Source organism: Thunnus albacares, chromosome 3, assembly GCF_914725855.1.
Source record: "Thunnus albacares chromosome 3, fThuAlb1.1, whole genome shotgun sequence".
NCBI lineage: Eukaryota > Metazoa > Chordata > Actinopteri > Scombriformes > Scombridae > Thunnus > Thunnus albacares.
The window spans coordinates 1,894,020-1,911,320 of record NC_058108.1 but is presented as its reverse complement, the minus strand read 5'-3'; the positions used below and the strand labels follow the sequence as shown (position 1 = coordinate 1,911,320).

The 17,301-nt window shown below is 41.0% G+C and overlaps 3 protein-coding genes across 4 annotated transcripts; 1 reads left to right on the top strand and 2 right to left on the bottom strand.

The window, feature by feature from the left end:
* Positions 1 to 569: 569 nt before the first annotated feature.
* On the bottom strand, positions 570 to 7,120 carry LOC122978755 (arf-GAP with dual PH domain-containing protein 2-like). The gene is made up of 11 exons (XM_044345722.1): positions 5,339 to 7,120; positions 4,657 to 4,787; positions 4,062 to 4,153; positions 3,751 to 3,839; positions 3,529 to 3,641; positions 3,269 to 3,415; positions 2,990 to 3,073; positions 2,830 to 2,892; positions 1,623 to 1,700; positions 1,146 to 1,374; positions 570 to 1,031 (listed from the first exon to the last, which is right to left on the bottom strand). Exons 1-11 carry the CDS (start codon positions 5,424 to 5,426, stop codon positions 1,003 to 1,005), a joined length of 1,143 nt encoding a protein of 380 aa, XP_044201657.1. The 5' UTR covers positions 5,427 to 7,120; the 3' UTR covers positions 570 to 1,002.
* A 124-nt stretch (positions 7,121 to 7,244) lies between these two features.
* On the top strand, positions 7,245 to 10,082 carry tefm (transcription elongation factor, mitochondrial). The gene is made up of 5 exons (XM_044345721.1): positions 7,245 to 7,417; positions 7,688 to 8,175; positions 8,987 to 9,136; positions 9,226 to 9,404; positions 9,543 to 10,082. Exons 1-5 carry the CDS (start codon positions 7,375 to 7,377, stop codon positions 9,805 to 9,807), a joined length of 1,125 nt encoding a protein of 374 aa, XP_044201656.1. The 5' UTR covers positions 7,245 to 7,374; the 3' UTR covers positions 9,808 to 10,082.
* atad5b (ATPase family AAA domain containing 5b) lies at positions 10,058 to 15,809 on the bottom strand. Of its 2 annotated transcripts, none has more exons than XM_044345716.1 (14): positions 14,959 to 15,809; positions 14,511 to 14,831; positions 14,334 to 14,430; positions 14,162 to 14,244; positions 13,832 to 13,980; positions 13,243 to 13,414; positions 12,881 to 13,149; positions 12,689 to 12,782; positions 12,545 to 12,609; positions 12,247 to 12,412; positions 12,009 to 12,130; positions 11,126 to 11,925; positions 10,667 to 10,822; positions 10,058 to 10,425 (listed from the first exon to the last, which is right to left on the bottom strand). In XM_044345716.1, the coding sequence occupies exons 1-14, from the start codon at positions 15,512 to 15,514 to the stop codon at positions 10,350 to 10,352; spliced, it is 3,126 nt and encodes a 1,041-aa protein (XP_044201651.1). In that variant the 5' UTR covers positions 15,515 to 15,809; the 3' UTR covers positions 10,058 to 10,349. The 2 variants fall into 2 exon arrangements, with proteins under 2 accessions (XP_044201651.1, XP_044201652.1); XM_044345717.1 differs by having other exon boundaries at positions 14,511 to 14,828; positions 14,959 to 15,808.
* Positions 15,810 to 17,301: the final 1,492 nt, after the last annotated feature.

Genomic DNA, 17,301 nt, shown 5'->3' with positions numbered 1-17,301 from the left:
ACCCACGTAGGATCAATGGAGTCCAGGTAGAGAGGGTGTTCAGTTTCAAATATCACACTGGACCTATTATGATCCTGCAACATCACCACCCTAGTGAAGAAAGCCCGTCTGCATCTCTACCACCTCAGACATCTAAGACACTTTAAGCTCCCCCACAGGTGCACAGGAACCTTTACACCTGCAGAGAGCATCCTGTCTGGGAGAATCACCACCTGGATGGGGAGCAGCACCAAACAAGACTACTTGGCTCTTAGGAAGGACCAACCTCCCTAACCTGCAGGAAATTTACAGCAGGCGATGCAGATCAAAGGCAAAAAAGATTGTTAGGGAATGTTTGTGCCTCCTGTGGATCTAGAGCCTCAGTTTCCTGCTCTGCCTGGATGGTAATCCAACCTTAATCTGCCCAGTGCACATGATAATAAAGGCGTTTGAATAGAGGCCACTCTGCAATTCATAATATATTCCACTTTGGTCATCTGTGATACATCGCTACAGTATACTGTATCTGTGTTACTGAAGAGGAATATACATTTAATCATAAAATGGTAAAATATTGAAAGCACAAATCACAACTGTGAAACTGTGTAAATTTATTTAAAATAAAGTTCTTTCAGTTCACCAGAACTATACAGACAGCTAAAATGCAAGTGTGTGAATATAAAGACAAACTTAATATTTTCAATATGTGCAAAATGACTTAAAAAGAAAAAAAAAAACTAAATCACTACAAAACTTGAAAATTATTTGCAAAATCTACAGTCATCTTATAAATAAATACAATGTGTGAATTCATACAGTTAGTATAGCCTCTGCAAAGTGTTAGATTTGATTATTTGTCAGTGATGTCAAGCAGTCAAGCCAGTAAAAGAGAGTTTGTCTCCAGTTTTTTCACTGACAGGTTTTCAGGAGCATCTTTTGGAAGTAAAGATTTCAGTCTGTTAATGTCCCAAAAGAATACTTTCTCTTTTAATGCATCCTGGACTTTTGCAAACCAGGTTCCACTCATTTCCCCCTTCTGAAGTCGGCTTCTCCTGACAAAGAAAAAGACACAGACTAAGACCGAGTACAGAGCCGTAACGTAGTTAACCATTATTTAATACATTGCATGTGATGATCAGTTGGCCTGCGTGAGGTCAGTATCTTACTAGCGTAGTCCTCTGGGGTCATGGGTTGAGAGATGACCTTTCTGAAGGCCTCCAGCCACTCCGTCTGCTCCTGTTCCTGCTCACACATGAACACAAACTGCCTCCCCGGAGTCTGCAGCGTGATGCCCCAGTGCCACCGGCCTCCTCTTGTGCTCCGGCCGCTGTTCCCTGAAACAGAGTAGCTGTGGCTCTCTGTGCCGATGAAGACGGCTCCCAACTCTGTAGCATCCTGACAATGAAGACAAACAACTCACTCAAAGAGCACGGCTATGATTAACTGCAAACACTATGTTTTGTTTCATATTAGGCTAATATCTGCATTTGATTACAACTATAATACTTTAATGGAAATGTTGTAGTAAAGTTATTGCTTAATATTTGACTACCATTTTATTTATTATTTATTTATTTATAATGTTTTTTTATTATTTAGAGTTTTCACACACTGTAGAAACTGTGTTATTCTCTGTTCATTACCAGTGGGGACTTAAAATATAGAAGCGTTCTGTTCATTAAGCACAATGTGAACCACCTCTTCTTGAATGGCTCCCGTTGCTGAAACACACACACACACACACACACACACACACACACACACACACACACACACACACACACACACACACAAGGGGCATGGAGAGAGAGAGAGAGAGAGAGAGAGAGAGAGAGAGAGAGAGAGAGAGAGAGAGAGAGAGAGAGAGAGAGAGAGAGAAGAATGAGAATTAGTTTGGCAGATATCACAAATCTAAAGAAATCCAATTAACGTTTGGGTACCACTTTCTGATTAGACTGATAAGGGTTTATAACCATTAAATTATGGCTTAATAAATGGTTAATAAATCATTTACAAATGCTTTATAGATCATTCATAAGCCATGAATTAGCAGAAGTTTTGGGTTGCCAGGTTAGAGTTAGAAAAGGCTGCAGGACGTCCAGATGAAGATCCATTCAACAATTTATTAACATTTACAACTGAAGACTTGAATTATTTTCATTAATGATTTATTAAATATAACTGCAGACCTGATGACTTAGAAATTATGCAATATTGACCCTTTATTAACACCCAGGAACTTATTATGAAATCTTTTAGGTGAAGCTCGAGGACAAAAAGGAAAAATAGCACATTGAATGTTTACAGTAGGATAAAGTAAAACATCAGTACCAGTCTAGTATTACCACATCAATACACATGCTGAGACTGCCGTCACACTGGACAGGCTTTGTGTGTGTCTCTCAACAAACAGTAGATCATCATAAATGATTATGAATCATTAATAAAAGGTTAAATATCTCACACATTCTGATAAGTCATCAGGTCTGCAGTTATATTTCATAAGTCATTAATGAAAATAAAGTCTGCAGTTATAAATGGTAATAATTTGTTAATCAATGGATTTTCATCTAGATGCCCTGCAGCCCTTCCCAGAAGGTATATCAGAGATGATTTCCTCAAGAATTACATAAAACAAATTATATGGTGGTATATAAAAGAGGGATTCTTCACAACCTGGCAACCTAAAAATCATATCTATTAATGGCTCATAAATGGTCTAGAAAGCATTAGTAAATCATTTATTAGCCATTAATTAAGCCATTAATGAATGCTTATAAACCCTTTATAAAGGCTGCCTTATCAGGAAGTTCTACCAACTTCGGCCATAAATTCAGATAGTTGACGGACCGTTGGGCCGGTCTTCTCCATGTACCCCTCCTTCAGGCAGTTTCTTGTTATATGAGGAATTAACTGTGTAAAGACACATGGATAACACCGTTAGCTGAACAAAAGTTGCAGTTTAACACTTTAATTAGCTATTATAACTAAATCTGAAAATTTGTCTCACATCATTTTCTTGACGAGTGGGGTTTGTCCTCTGGAGGTACGCCAAGCGGATTGCCCGAATAGCGTTGAACCAGGATACAATTTCCTGTAAGGGGTCAGATATAGGACATTATATCAGGAAGACTAACATATAAATCAGTGTATATTGTCTAAAAAGTTTAATAAATTTTAGGTAAACAAGTGAATCCTGGGCAGGGATCTACAGGGTGAACTTCAATAGGTCTAATAAACTCGGATCAGATTAAGTCTCGATATAAAAGAAATGAATAGATGCGTTCACCTGTCCGTTCTCATGGTAAACAAACAGATTCCTGGTACGTTCGTCCTGCACATAGGAGATCTGCAGACCGTGAGCGTTACCAATTATCTCTGGCTGGAAAACTGCATTCAGGTCCTTCATGCTGATGACATCTTTGGCAACCTTAGACTTAGGATGATTTTAAAAGATTGAAAACAAAAAGATAATTGACTGTAACCCAAGTATACTCATAAAACATTGTGTATTAAATATGATCAAAAATGAACAAAGAAACTACTCACATCCTCTTTCATGAAGTATTTGAGGGTAAAGTCTTTCCGGGACAGCAGGAAGATCCTCTTAAGAAACTGCTTATTGTCTTTTCCTTTCTTCCATAGTGTTGACTCAAACTCGTCTGGGTTACAAATACATCAGATAAATAAAATGACAAGAAAATTCTGAATTCTGAGTATTTTGCTGTTGGGAAGAATATTTTGGTGTGGGAATACTTCTAGGAAATATACCTGAGCTATAAGTTTGCTGGATGTCGTTGTTTTCTCCTGTGAATTCTCTTCTCTCATACTTTGCACGTATCCATTGATCCTTAAGAACCCTTAAAGTAAAGCAAAATACTGATTAGAATGAATGAGTCTAATTCATGCTGTCTGTATCAGTGGCTCCACCTCTGTACCCAACCCCGACTGTTAGTTCCTCTTTCTGTATGTGCAACATTCCCATTCACTAAAAATAAATAGACCATCTGTCGAGTCTTCACTTTTCACTTCCACAGAATTAACGGGGTCAATGGATTGTGGTTGCGGTGAAATTCACTTACACACAGTCTTTTTGTTGCGGTCTGTAGAAGAAGGCAGGGACACACTTTTCGTAAAGAGCTTTGGCTGCAGAATTTCCCCTCTCTCGCATGAACTGAAACCACAAGATGTGAGATTTAAAAGGTTATAACAAGACAACTAATATTCAGACCCCAGTTCAACAGTTACTATGCAAAGTCATCCAATGAATTTAGGCATCCTGCTTTGCAAGACAGACCTTATGAGATTGTAAACAATAAACGAAACCAGTATCCATAATGAGATACTCTTCAACGATGACCTATCTGGGCAAATTTAGAGCATTAAAACAGTGGACGGATTAGGCTCCAAGATTCATTTCAAGATTTATTTGTCACATGCTCATACATGTGCAGTCAGAGACCACTTTCCCATTTGCTTGAATATATACATATATATTCAAAATAATAAATAAAAATAAAAATGTAACTAAATCTACATATATGCAATATACATATTGAAATGTTGAAGTATTGACTCTGCATTAAGTGGACTGTGGAATTACTCAGTATATAAAAATGTAAAAGAAATAGTACATGCATGTTATTAGTCAGTCATATAAATACTACATATGGATACCTCTACTAGTGAATCTTCCCAGTGATCCAGACGTATGGATTTCACTCTGCTGACAGCGGGCAAATTACGATGCATCCCTGAGCAGTTCAGACACACAAATATACCGAGAGTGTAGGAGGCCCAGTCAGGGTCTGCAAGCAAAGATTATGATCTTTATTTTGTCAGTAGGGAACTAAATACAGTAAAAAAAACTGTATTCGTGTGAAGACACCACAGTATGATAAAACAAAATCACAAATAAATATCTCTTTTCTAGGCAAAAGTAGAATACACCGAAATAAATCAAAGTATATGATGTCTCATCTGTGTTCAAATACACTGTCTCTCTCTTTTCCTCTCAGACAGACAAACACACACACAGTTGGGAGTTATAGGAGGAACACATGAGGTCATACAGCAGCCGCCACTTCCCCCTTATGAAAGTTTATCATAAAACATGACCTGGCTATAAAATATTATTCTGGACATCGTTGCGTTAAAAAACAACTTCACGTGACCTGGTGGTTCAGGCTGCTGTTTACCATTCTTTAAACTTGTATGAAGAAAACATGTTGATTCACACTGAAATCAGGTTGTATGATTATGGTCATTGAGAACGTATTCATGGTTGGAAATAAGTCAGTCAATGTTAATGTCTTTATTAAAATGAATAGATTGTGGTCGTGAATATTTGTCTACTCACCAGGAGCTCCGCAGTCAGCACACATGTTGTTACCTGGCTGTCGCACCAAATCGAGCAGGATTTTGTTGTTTCTCTCCAGATTGGCCATAAGTGAAGGTAGTATCGCTTCTGTCAGATTGACAGTTGAGTCCAAACGAAAGAGCTACTAGGAGTTAACTCCATATTGATTCTCACTGTAAGGTACAGATCTACTCTGCTCTATAGCAGGTGAAAAACATCATTTCTTCTCCCTGCCCAGTTACACCGTTGTGGCCGAGCATTTCCTCTTACCAGCACAGCATCATGAAGTTTATTGTTCTGCACACAAACGCAGAGGTCCAGAAATAACAGAGAAAGGAAGTGAAAGAGACGTCACCATTTCACAGAGTGATGGACTTGTATATGGCTCATAGAAAACTGTGGGTTTGGCTTGAGTGGATATGGATATGGGCGGATATATCTGAAATAAAGTTTTGTTTATTGAAGCATATTTTGCATATAAATACAATGCAAGGTATACACAACAAAAACTTGTTATGTGTATATGTATATATCTTTAATAAAGAAACTAAAATGTATAAATAAATGTATTGAAGCATTAAAGCTTTCTAGTACATTGTGTTAAGTCTTATTTTTAGACCCATTGAAATATGTGAAGTTCAAACCAAATCACTACAATCTGTATGAATTCTGACCAGCAAGTGATTTACTTTTATACAAATACTTGCTAGTGGCAAGTGTATAATAGAATATATAATTTTCATTTGGCCAAGAAACAAGAATTGCTCAGAAAGGGACAACACCCATCATGTAATTTAAATATGATGATGTGGAAATACACAAGATGTAACTCTATCACTGCCACTCCCTTGATATTTGCTCAGGGGTTTCTCCCTTTTTTGTCTCATCTAGGTTCCTTTTTTGTGTGCAGAAACGTGTTTTGGCCGTCAGGGGACGGGTGAACTGAAAAAAAAAAAAAAATCACCTTACCTTACCATGAAAAAAAAACGTCCTATTAGCAAAACAAACAAACAAATGAAAGAACAAAAAGCCTTCCTACTAAAGTTCTACACATTCAGCAGACCTACAGCTAAAGTTAGTCATTACTTCTTGTGTGTTTGGCTCTGGGCAGGTGGTGCAGTGTTGACACATTAATCAAACACTACATTGCAAACAAAGAATTTTTGTCTTTTGTGCCACCGAGCTCTATTAATCAGCCACACAAAAAGTTCCCTTCCTTAAACACTCATTCAAGTTTCTTATAATCATTCATCCAGAAAAAAAAGAGTCGTCAGTTTCCTCTAAATCTCAGAGAGAGACCAGTAAACCTGTTTCTGTAGATAATGATAATATATCTGAACGTAACTGGGTAACTTTTGGATAAATTCTGCTTCACATAAGGCTCCATGCTGTAGCTGTTTTTCATCAGACACTATGTTCTTAATACAGTGAAATGTATAGAATTAAAACAATAAGCAAAAGGAGGCGTTTAGCAACCCGAGGGAAGTTTACACTCCACAATTAACAACTTACACATGGTGGACACTTTATAGCCTGATTGCAGTATATTTAGACTCAGTATATTCATACTCATAGCCAGAAAAATATTTCAATATTTCCTTACTAGAATTTTATCTCTGGCAGTGTGAACAAGGGCTTTGAAAAATCAATTAGATCCTCACATTGAGAAATTAAACCTTTAACTGAATAAATAAATATGCATTATTCAAATTATTAAAAAAAAATAGACTCTTTGTTAGATGTGTGGTCAAATGTCATTTCTTAAATCTTTGTTACTGACCTGAAAGCAGCTCTGTAGCGATGCAGTAAACAGTAACACTCCCATACAGCAGGTGACAGTACGACACGTAATGCTGCTTTACGTTTCAGCACTAAACACAAAGAAGAAGAAAGCGGAACCAACGGAGGATGCGTTATTGTGCTACACCGGTGGATTGAAAAGTGTCGGACAACAACCAAAGGACAGAACAAGTTGTTCAACCCACCTGCACGATGTTATAACCAATATTGTCGATTATTTACTGGGACTTTTGACGATGTGGGTCGCCAGGCGATTTATATCGTCGGTTGCTCAGAGAGGCGAGTAGCTGTGGTCAAATGTTTTTCCTTTTACTTAACGTTTCTTTGCATGATGTGAATTTTCAGCTAATTTAACCCGGCTCGTAGGAAATGTCAACTCACGTCAATATCTCCTCAGTTGTATCAGTTTCAGAGCTCTTTCTTTATTTTATCCAGTTGACAAGTTCATAGTACTTCTGGGCTTCGACACCCGTGTTGTGAAGACTCAAGACAAATATCCTTGATGCTTATTTGATGAGTCAGCCGCCTCTCTTGTGTTTTCCCCCGCAGGTCAGTATGCGGGGCAGTCCGGCTTATTTCGGCGCCCTCAGCACGGCTCCCCCCCTGAGCTGGAGCTGCGGTATCTCCAGTGCACATGTTGCTGGAGGAGCCGAGTTCCCGTGGCGGGCTTTGAAACCCTGAACGCCACCATCTCGTCTTCCTCCGAGCCGTGCAAAGAGGACAGCAGCGTGCCCCTGGACGCCTGCTACACCCCCGAGCAGCGGGTCGCCATCCTGCAGCTGCTTAACAACGCGACACCTGCAGAACTGGCCGGCGTCAAGCTCCTGAGAGGCCGCAAGTCTCTCAACATTGTGGAGTACAGGACTAAAAACGGACCCTTTAAAACGCTGGAAAGCGTGGTGAACGTCCCGCTGCTGAAGCACAAAAGCGCCGTGGTGGTCTTCAACTCCATCCTCAACCCGGTGAAGAAGCAGAAGAAAGTGAGGATTCAGCTGGCCAAGTTTATCAGGCCAGAGATCGACAGGTCCTGGTTGGAGGTGAGGGTCAAGGCTCACTTTCACTACATTTTCTTCTTCACACCGCTGCGCTGGCCTGTTAAAGGACAAGTTCACAATTTTCATGCCTGTCTGCCCAAATAAACATTGACACGTGTTTTTCTTGCTGTAATCATTCCTCCTGTTCATACTGGCCATTGAAAGACCCTTCACCAGTACCCTTTCACTGGAAGTGATGGGAGACAACAGTGCAAAAATGTATTTAAGAGTTTATCTGAAGCTAATATGAAGCTTCAGCGTCCAAATCAGTCAAATCAAGTGGATATCTTTCACCTTTGTGGAGCCAAATTCTCAGTTTTTGTTACCATCCTTCCACCACAGATCAACACTGTCCCATGAAATAAAAATAAGGAAATATATTCCAAAACAAAAAACAACTTTGGAAGATATCCACTTGATTTAACTACGTCAGACTGCTCAGATGCATCATATCTTTAGATACACTTTAAATACATTTTAGAACAAAACCAGGACTGTGGATTTTGTCCCTCATCTCTTATATTTAATGGCCAGTACTAACAGGAGGAATGATCAGAGCAAAACCTGTTTCAATGTTCATACGGACACCTGAATATTGTCTTACGACAGACTTGAAAAATTGTGAACTTGTCCTTTAACATTTAGGATATACAGACACGTGACTAATTAAAGGAAAAACACAATAAATGCAGATCCTTCTATACAGGACTCACTGAATCAGTCTGATGAATATGATCTTAATGTGAAATGTAGAAAGAGAAAGCCAGATATTTGACTATGACCGCTTGTTATAATTCTGTGTTTGTTCACTCAGGATGCTAACACCATAGTGTCACTGGCATGTGGGACAAATAAAATCGCCTGGGCGCACGTGGACCGCGGGATGGCAGTGCTGGACTGGCAGCAGCTCGACTGTCCTAATTTCTTGAAGGGCACATACATGGCCTCTGCTTACTTGAATGATGTGAGTAAATCCTCTATTTGTAGAGAAACACTCAATCATTTCAATCCATATACAACGGCACGGACTGAAATATATTCTCCTGTCAACAGGTCTCGGCGGTCGTGTCACTCCTCCCTTCTGCTGACTTCTACATAATAGAGAAGTCGTCCATCTCAGCCCAGAATACGGCTCTGTTCCCCGTCATGGCCCACATGAGAACTGTGGAGGCCATGTTGTTCGCTCTGCTGGAGCCAAGAAACTGCCCGCCAGAGTCCAATATTCCTCCCCGGTGGGTAAAAAGGGGATTTAATGTCTGTTTTTAACTAGAAAAGCCACCAAAATAGCAAATAAACAAGCAAGTGTGCCCTGTTTGTTTGTTTGTTTGTTTGCACCTACTTCCTGAAATGACTTTATTCTTCCTTTGCAGAGTTCTGAACATGATGCGTACCGCTGTGGGACGTCACTTTGGACTGATGGTGGGTGAGTCGCGGACCAGCGGCGCTCAGACGGTGCGACAGCTGATGACAGAGTCGGTGACACAGAAGTTTCCTCGGATAAACTTCCCCCCGGACCTGCTGGTGAAGTACAGGAATTCCTTCCAAATGGGCAGCAGAAGAGGAGGAGAGGAACTCTGCGACGCTCTGCTGCAGGCCGTGGCTTTCTACGAGCTGCTCAGTGAATCTTCCAGTTAGCCGTGACGCGCTAAAGATGAACATAAGCATTCTGAGCCCTTTCAGGAAACCACACTCCACATCTGTTTACCGGGTTTAGTGGCAGTTGATGGTATATTTTAAGCATCAGATATTCTTACTGTTACGTTGAATGCTTTGGTGCCGTTGACGACAGTTGCTACGGTATTTTGTTATTCCTGCTGTCTGTCTTGGATCATTGATTTGGACGATTGTAAAGCTGCTGCTGTCTCAGGACTTCATGGATTATTCACTAACTTTTTTTTTTTTTTTTTTTTTTAAACGAGTGAAAAAACATATTGATCTCACTAGAAACCTACAGCAATACCTGAACACTGAAAGTACTTTGCAGACTCCAAAAAAAACGATGAATAACTTACAAAAATAGAGATTTTTATTTAGTTTTCATGGTTGCACTTATGTGTAAATAAAACATGGACTTCTCATCTCAACTGCATTAAATTCATTTTTACAGTATTTTGATAAATGAAATAAATGCACAGTAACAGGAGCGAGGTGAGGTAGAGGAGACGTGATGCTCTCTATCAGAAATCTTCTGCCAGGAGTCGCAACGTTGACTTTGAGAGGCCCAGCTGCATGCTGCTGAGGTAGTTCACACACCTAATGAACAAAATCATTAAAGAGTTTTATTACTTGATGACAATACAATGATTCAAGAGGAAGACTTCACTGATAAAATGAGTTGGCTTGGATCCAACTAAAGATAACTAACTACCTGGATGTGACTGGGTTAATTATAATAGACGTAAACTGAATTTCATTATTAAGAACGTCACCATCGTTCTGAAGACTGCAGCCCTTCTGCAGTGAATTTGATCCCGTGTTATTGTGTCTGGCTCACCTGACTGGCTCCTCTCCTCGCCGAGGTCTCTGGGAGCGACAGATGGAGCGGAGGACTGGCATGTAGTCGACACTGACAGCCTGTCTGTTCCCCAGTAGGCTGAAGGACCGACTGCCAAGCACCATCCTGTTCATCTCGTACCTCTTTTGGAACACGCTGTAGGTACAGGCATGGGTGTTATATGTGGTGGAAGAACTGAGACGTTTTAAAAAAGGTAATTTTAAGGGTGTTTAGGCTGAATAATATCAAATAAATTTATCTAAGGTTCCTGTGGGCCTTGCGTTTCTTTGAAAGATAGATACGCAGACAGCATTGTTTTGTCTAATATTGGCAAACCCTTAAATGTAATTAAAGTCGAACCTTGTATATGAAATGCTGGACATGACGACTGAAACCAAACGCCAGACATCAAAACAATCTCAACACGTATTCAGAAGTTGAAAGTGTGAACAGGCTGACCTTGGTGCGCAGAGAGGTCGAAAACTATAGCCGAGGCTCTCTCTATCGGCAGAAACAGGAAGTGTCAGCGTCTCCACCAGCTTCCCCCACCTCGTGCCTCCCAGTTCCTGTCTGCATTTCTGGGCTTCAGTCCACGATTCAGACACTCGCCTCCAGCATCTGCGAAACCCCAAACCCTCAACAGCAGCCTGAATATCTAACCACCTCTCCTGGCAACAACTCCGGCCCTCCTCCTCCTTCTCCTCCTCCTCCTCTCTCATTTCATCCAACAAGCTGTCCTTCATCTCTGCTCCTGTCCAGACAAACTCTGGTCGGCATGAGCCTGAAATAAGCGGTTCTGCAGCTGGTTTTGTGGCGTTGAGGTATGACATGAGGTCAAAGAAGTCGGTCAGAGCATCCAAACAGTCAGTCGCTACTTTGTCTGCGTTTGGTTCAGTCTTGTCATCAGAACTCTGAGCTCTTAAATGAGTCGCTTTGAAAGTTAATGAGGCCCTTTGAGGTTTTTGTGTTAAATTGGAAGATGATGTGGCGTCAAATGCTGCTGAAGTATATTTCCTTCTGCTCAGCCTGGATATATTCCGAACTGAGTCGCTGTTTGCTGCTGTTGCTTTTGGATTAATATTTCCATCCAGCTGGCTCTGCTGCCCAGAGGAGGTCACCTTGTCCAGGTAATGGACCGCAGTTCCCTCGGCCCTGATGGGTAGGAGCAGCTCCTGGTTGCAGTAGAGCAGAGGCACGTTTCTCCTCCAGCTCTCAGCGAGGAGCTGCAGGAGCTCGTTCATGTCTGGGTCGGTCGAGGACTTATGATGAAGAATCAAAGCCAGAAATTATTGACAGGCTTGTGAAATGTACATACAGTAGTGAAGATATTATCGATACTTACCTGTAGGAGGTTCAGCAGATGGTTTTGGGTCGCAAGGTGGAGACCCAGCATGCTGGAAGTACAGCCTGCGTCTCCTGGGGGAAGCTGGGAGTCTAAACTGACCCCCCCTTCAACATTTGAGTCTAGAAAATGTAGTAAAGAATCATATAAATCTGTACAAGTATTCATGGGATTTTCTGACTCTATAAAACTGGGATTTGTTAACGATCTATTCAATGTAAACAAGTAGGTTCTTTACTTTGAGATGCCCGTCCGCCACCACCACCGTTCACCCAGAGCTGCAGCTGGAGCAGGCAGCGTCTGACGTCACCTCGGGTCAGCGTGAGGAGGCCGAGAACGTCGTCCAACTCCAGTCTCACGTTCTCAGCCAAACACACCAGCTGCAGGTAGCTGCTGACGTTCATCTGGGAACAGAGTTGAAGAGTTTACGACGACCTGGGTGGACAGTTTTATATAAGTTTTTGGCTCAGAAAGTCTACAGCATACAGTTCAACACTGAAGCTGTACACGGACGGAGAGGTCAAAGTTTGACTCACTGCAGACGGTGTCTTGAAAACGATTTCTTCCAAGCTGCAGCTGAATCTCTCTCTGAACGAGGGATCTAAAAGACGACATTTGTTTTGCATCACTGCTCGTCTTTAGATCTTTTCTATTCTAAAATACACAGTAGGTTCATTTACCGTTGGTGGTCAGAACGACCGGCCTTTTTGTGGTCGTCATGAACGTCTTGATGGCTGCGAGGAAACCGACGTCGTCTTCAAATACGACATCAACCTGCGAGAGCCAACAGTTGCAAACAATCAACCCCCAGACCGAACATTGGTTTAATGTAATTGCAGGTTTTGAAGTGCGGTTGTTGCCAAATGGTTTACCTCTTCAAACAGAATGAGTGATGTGGTCGTCTGTTTGTTCTGTGGCGCCGTTTGATCCCAGCCTGGTGATGAGTTGTTAAGCTTCTTGATGTCTGGCTTCTCGGGCGGCGGCGACAGGCCACCAAAGTGTAAGTGATCTGCTTTGGCTTTCATCTTAAAGTAGTTTGCCAAAGTGACTGCGGCTGGATTAGCTTTTCTTTTGCGGCCAAATTTCTGTGCTGGTCTCTTCTTTGAGCTGGAAATGACATTTTTGGGAGCCGCAGATTTTCCTGTAAAAGACGAGAACGTAAATCTCAGACCGACTGAGATTTTGTTTGAGTGTTTGAATTTTAACTGAAGGCCCCGTCTTTATCGTGTCTTACCAGGTACATTTTCAGAGTTAGTTGAGCAGCTTTTGGTGTTGTAGTTGTTGAAGTAAGCTGGTTTCAGAGGGTCTCTCCCTGACGTCTCCACTAGGTGCGACTGGGTTGCTTCCTTCAGCTGGGACAGAACCTGGCGGCCGCTGCGCTGTGACGAGCAGTTCACCTCAAATACCTTTGAGTTCACATCATTTAAAAAAGATAATATTTACATGCATGTTCAGATGGTGTATGGCCTGATGCTAGTCTTAATACTGAGATTTTTCACCCTCACAACAATCATAGTTTGGTGGAGATGATGACATTTAGCATGGTCAGATTTAAAGATATAAATATGGAAGCTTATTAACAGCTTTTGGCAGCATTGATTCAAATTAGGGCTTCAACTAACTAGTTATTTTCATTATCTGTTGATTATTTTATTGATTAATTGATTGACACCATTTTCCAAAGCCCAAGATGCATCCTCAAAAGTCTTGAAAGCAGGAAATATTCACATTTAAGAAGCTGGAACCAGAGAATTTAAGCATTTTTTCTTCAAAAATGACCCAAAGCCATTCATTTAAATATATCGCTCCAGTTGGATTCCGACCTTGAAGCCAAGCTCCTGAGCGCAGGCATACACTGAGGCGGTCTTGCCCACACCTGAAGGTCCCGTAATCAACATGGTGTTACACAGCGGCTCCACTCTGTCGCCCTCGGTAACAGCCTCACCCTGGAAGTCTCCACAGTCCCATGAGTCTGCAGGAGAGGACAGCGGTTACTTATTTCCAAGACAAAATCTCACACATAGCAAATCCTGTGAAATCCTGGCTCATTTTAAAACTGGATTCTAGTCATGTGACGACCCAGAGATGAGCAGGCTTGTTCATGGTTTGACCCTGAGTGGAGATATGGGAGGAAAAGCTACTGTAGCTCATACCACTGCTGTTTTCTTCCTGTTTTCTTTCCTCCTTTTTCCTCCTCTCGTCACAGTCAGCTCTTAGTTTCCATTTCTTCAACCAACTGAAGAACAGAGAAAAAAAAAAAAAAGCTGAAATCTTTATGCTCACCCTGATTTCCATGATGGTGGTATCTAATCATATAAAACTCACCTGTGCAATTTCTTCACTGAAGCAGAGTTGCCAATGACTTCACTTGAACACTGAGGACTGTACTTGTCTGTCCAGAGCACATCCTCAAAACTGGAATCTACACCAAAAAAAAAGGAAAATGTTCTATTTCATGTTATTAAAAGTACATCAAATGTGTTATTTAATGAGAAGCTTTACCTCTTTGGAGAATGTCACAGGTGATAAGTGACTGGCTGTCTGATTCCGAGTTTGTCTCACAGTTGTTCACCAGGCCTACGTTCTCACGTTGCTGCTTCAGTCTGTGCGTGCGGCTCAGCCTGCCGCTTCTGGGCTGCTGCTGCTTCACCGAGACGTCGGCACTTTCCTGGACACCGTGCGCTGGCAGGGGGCGATGACTCGTACCAGTGGTGCCCTCTGTAGTGAGACTAGACTTCAGGCGCTTGGACACCTGAGAGCTTTCATTTCCACATTTCCTCTTCCCTTGAAACCAGCTCTGTCTTGAATATGAAGTCTTTACTGCTTTGGAAAGTGAAGAAAGGTATTTATGACAACAGAAGGATGATAAGGTTCAATTATAATCTAGACTCTATAAATGAATGGGTTTGATAAATAGTCTGACTAATAGCAGACTGTTGCTCAATCTCACCTGAGGATCCCACATCTTTCTCCTGAAGAGTGTCAAACACTCTTTGGACCGGAAATCTCGGGTTAGATGTTTGAATTTCCTCCAGACAGCTGAGGACAGCTGAGGATGACAACTGTCCTCTCCGGGACCCCTTCCTCTCCGTCAGGTGAGATCCTGCAGGTGTTGACAGCTGACTTTTCACCAGTTGTGAGTCATCACTTTTAGGAGGATGCACTGATTTCTGCAGCTCGTCTACAGATCGATCAAGTCCACCATCGCTGCTCCTTTTCCTCTTCCCCTGCTGTGTTGTACGTAAGAAAATGGGAGCGATCTTAACGTCTTTCGGAAAACACGTCCTCCTCTTCTCCTGCAGGGGTTGAGCTTTACTGGATGAGATGCCTCCTGCAGCAGCATTTGAAGCTTTTGAGTCTATTGCAGCCAGTAAGACAGAATCTCTTTCCGGTGATGTTTCATCCTCTGATAACACTAACGTTATCACCTCGGTGGCTCGCAGCGGGTTTTTACTCGTAAACGAAGCATTCTTACTTGTTTTGGTTCGTTTGAGTTTGTTTAGCATCTCAAAAGGACTAAATATTCAAAGGTTGTCCGGTGGCATTTTGGATTTGGCGCTTGGGTGTGATTATGCGTCGCCTGTCGTTTTGTAAGCGGTGGAAACGTCAATTTGTGCGACGAAAACTTTTGGACAATTCTCTTACGTCGCCCAAACTACCGGCTTATTTTAGGGAAACTCACTAAAGTTTGAAAGACTAACGGCTACATGCAAATACATAAAACTCCTGAACTCTTCTACGTGTCGCTGTTCACGTCGAAATCAGCCCAACTGGTCGGTAGTGACGTCTAAAAGATGCGCGAGATCGTCTGTTTCATACGGACGCTAATGCTCTCCTACAGATACTCCCACACTTTTTTGTCAGCGCTGCAACAGATTTTGCAAAAAAAAAAAAAAAAACCGACGCTAAAACATCAGACTGAAGGCTGAAAGATGCTTCTGAACATATGCAAACATGAGTGGGTGTCATTTGAAGATATTTTCTTTTCTTTTATACTTTTATATACTTTTAGACACTTACCAGTATCTCTGCAGGAGCATAATTACTCAACAAGGCAGTGAAACCAGCAGGATGAGTGTACAGAGCAGGAAATACATGGACAGTAAACAAACACTTAGACTGAAAAAATGTGAATAAGTGAATACTAAAAAAGTGAAGGGATTGATAAACATGATGACATCATATCTACAGTGAGTGTGAGCGGACTTGCCTTTACAAAATATAAAGAAATATGGGTCTAACAGGGAAGAATAACTAAAAATGTCAGTTTGTGAGAAAGGACAAAGTAATAGATGTTAAAAATAGTGTATACATCAAATGATCTTATATTTATTCTTTTTAAATTCTTTGACAAGCTATAATGAAATTCTGATTGATATGAATTGATCATTTGCATAATTTTAGCATTAAATAATTATTACCCTCTTAACCTGATATTAGTGCAGTGTTCTTCTTTGACCAAAAACATTTGGTATGTGAGTAAATCTGCTAAACTAAAACAAAGCAGATTGCTGAAATATATTAAAAACTAGTCACTGAGAGTGAACATCAATACACGACTGAGAGAAAATATGCAGATGCAGCAGCAGAGAAGAAATATGAGGGATTTTTAAAAGGAGCTTTCACAGTATTATGAGGAGAGATGGAGCTGGATACGGTCCCATATTTATGATGAATGTCTGGGAAGTTTGATAAGCATGTTTTCACTATTTTTATGACATTGCACAGACTAACCTCTGAACTGATAAAATAATCAGATTAATCAGCAATGAAAACAATCATTAGATGCTGCCCTCCTTGTATTCAGTGATGCCTTATATGGACATTCATTATAAAAACATCATTGATCTTGAGTTCAGGAAGCTCATTAGGACTGATTATCAACCACTGATGCTGCACCTTCACGTTTCATTTTACGCTTTAATAGGAAAAATGATACTAAGACTCAATATAATTATTTACTAAACATATTTATCAAATTCATTTCATGCCTTGCGACGCAGGTCACTGATCTGATAGTCTTTGACATTTTAAAAATCACAAACTGTAACCCGACTTTTCCATCGAGAACAAACAGCTCTGCTGCTGAATGTGAACTTTTTGTTGCATGAATTAAATGTATAATTTAGAAAAGTAGCTTTTAGCCTGGAGGGAATCGTATAGTTCAGACAGGTTTATTATATAAGTGGCAGGGTTGTTTTTTTTTTCCCAGGAAATGCTTTAGCTGAGGTGGTAAACCACCAACATCCTCACGCATCTCATCTCGCAATAAACTTAGTAGATGAAAACCTGA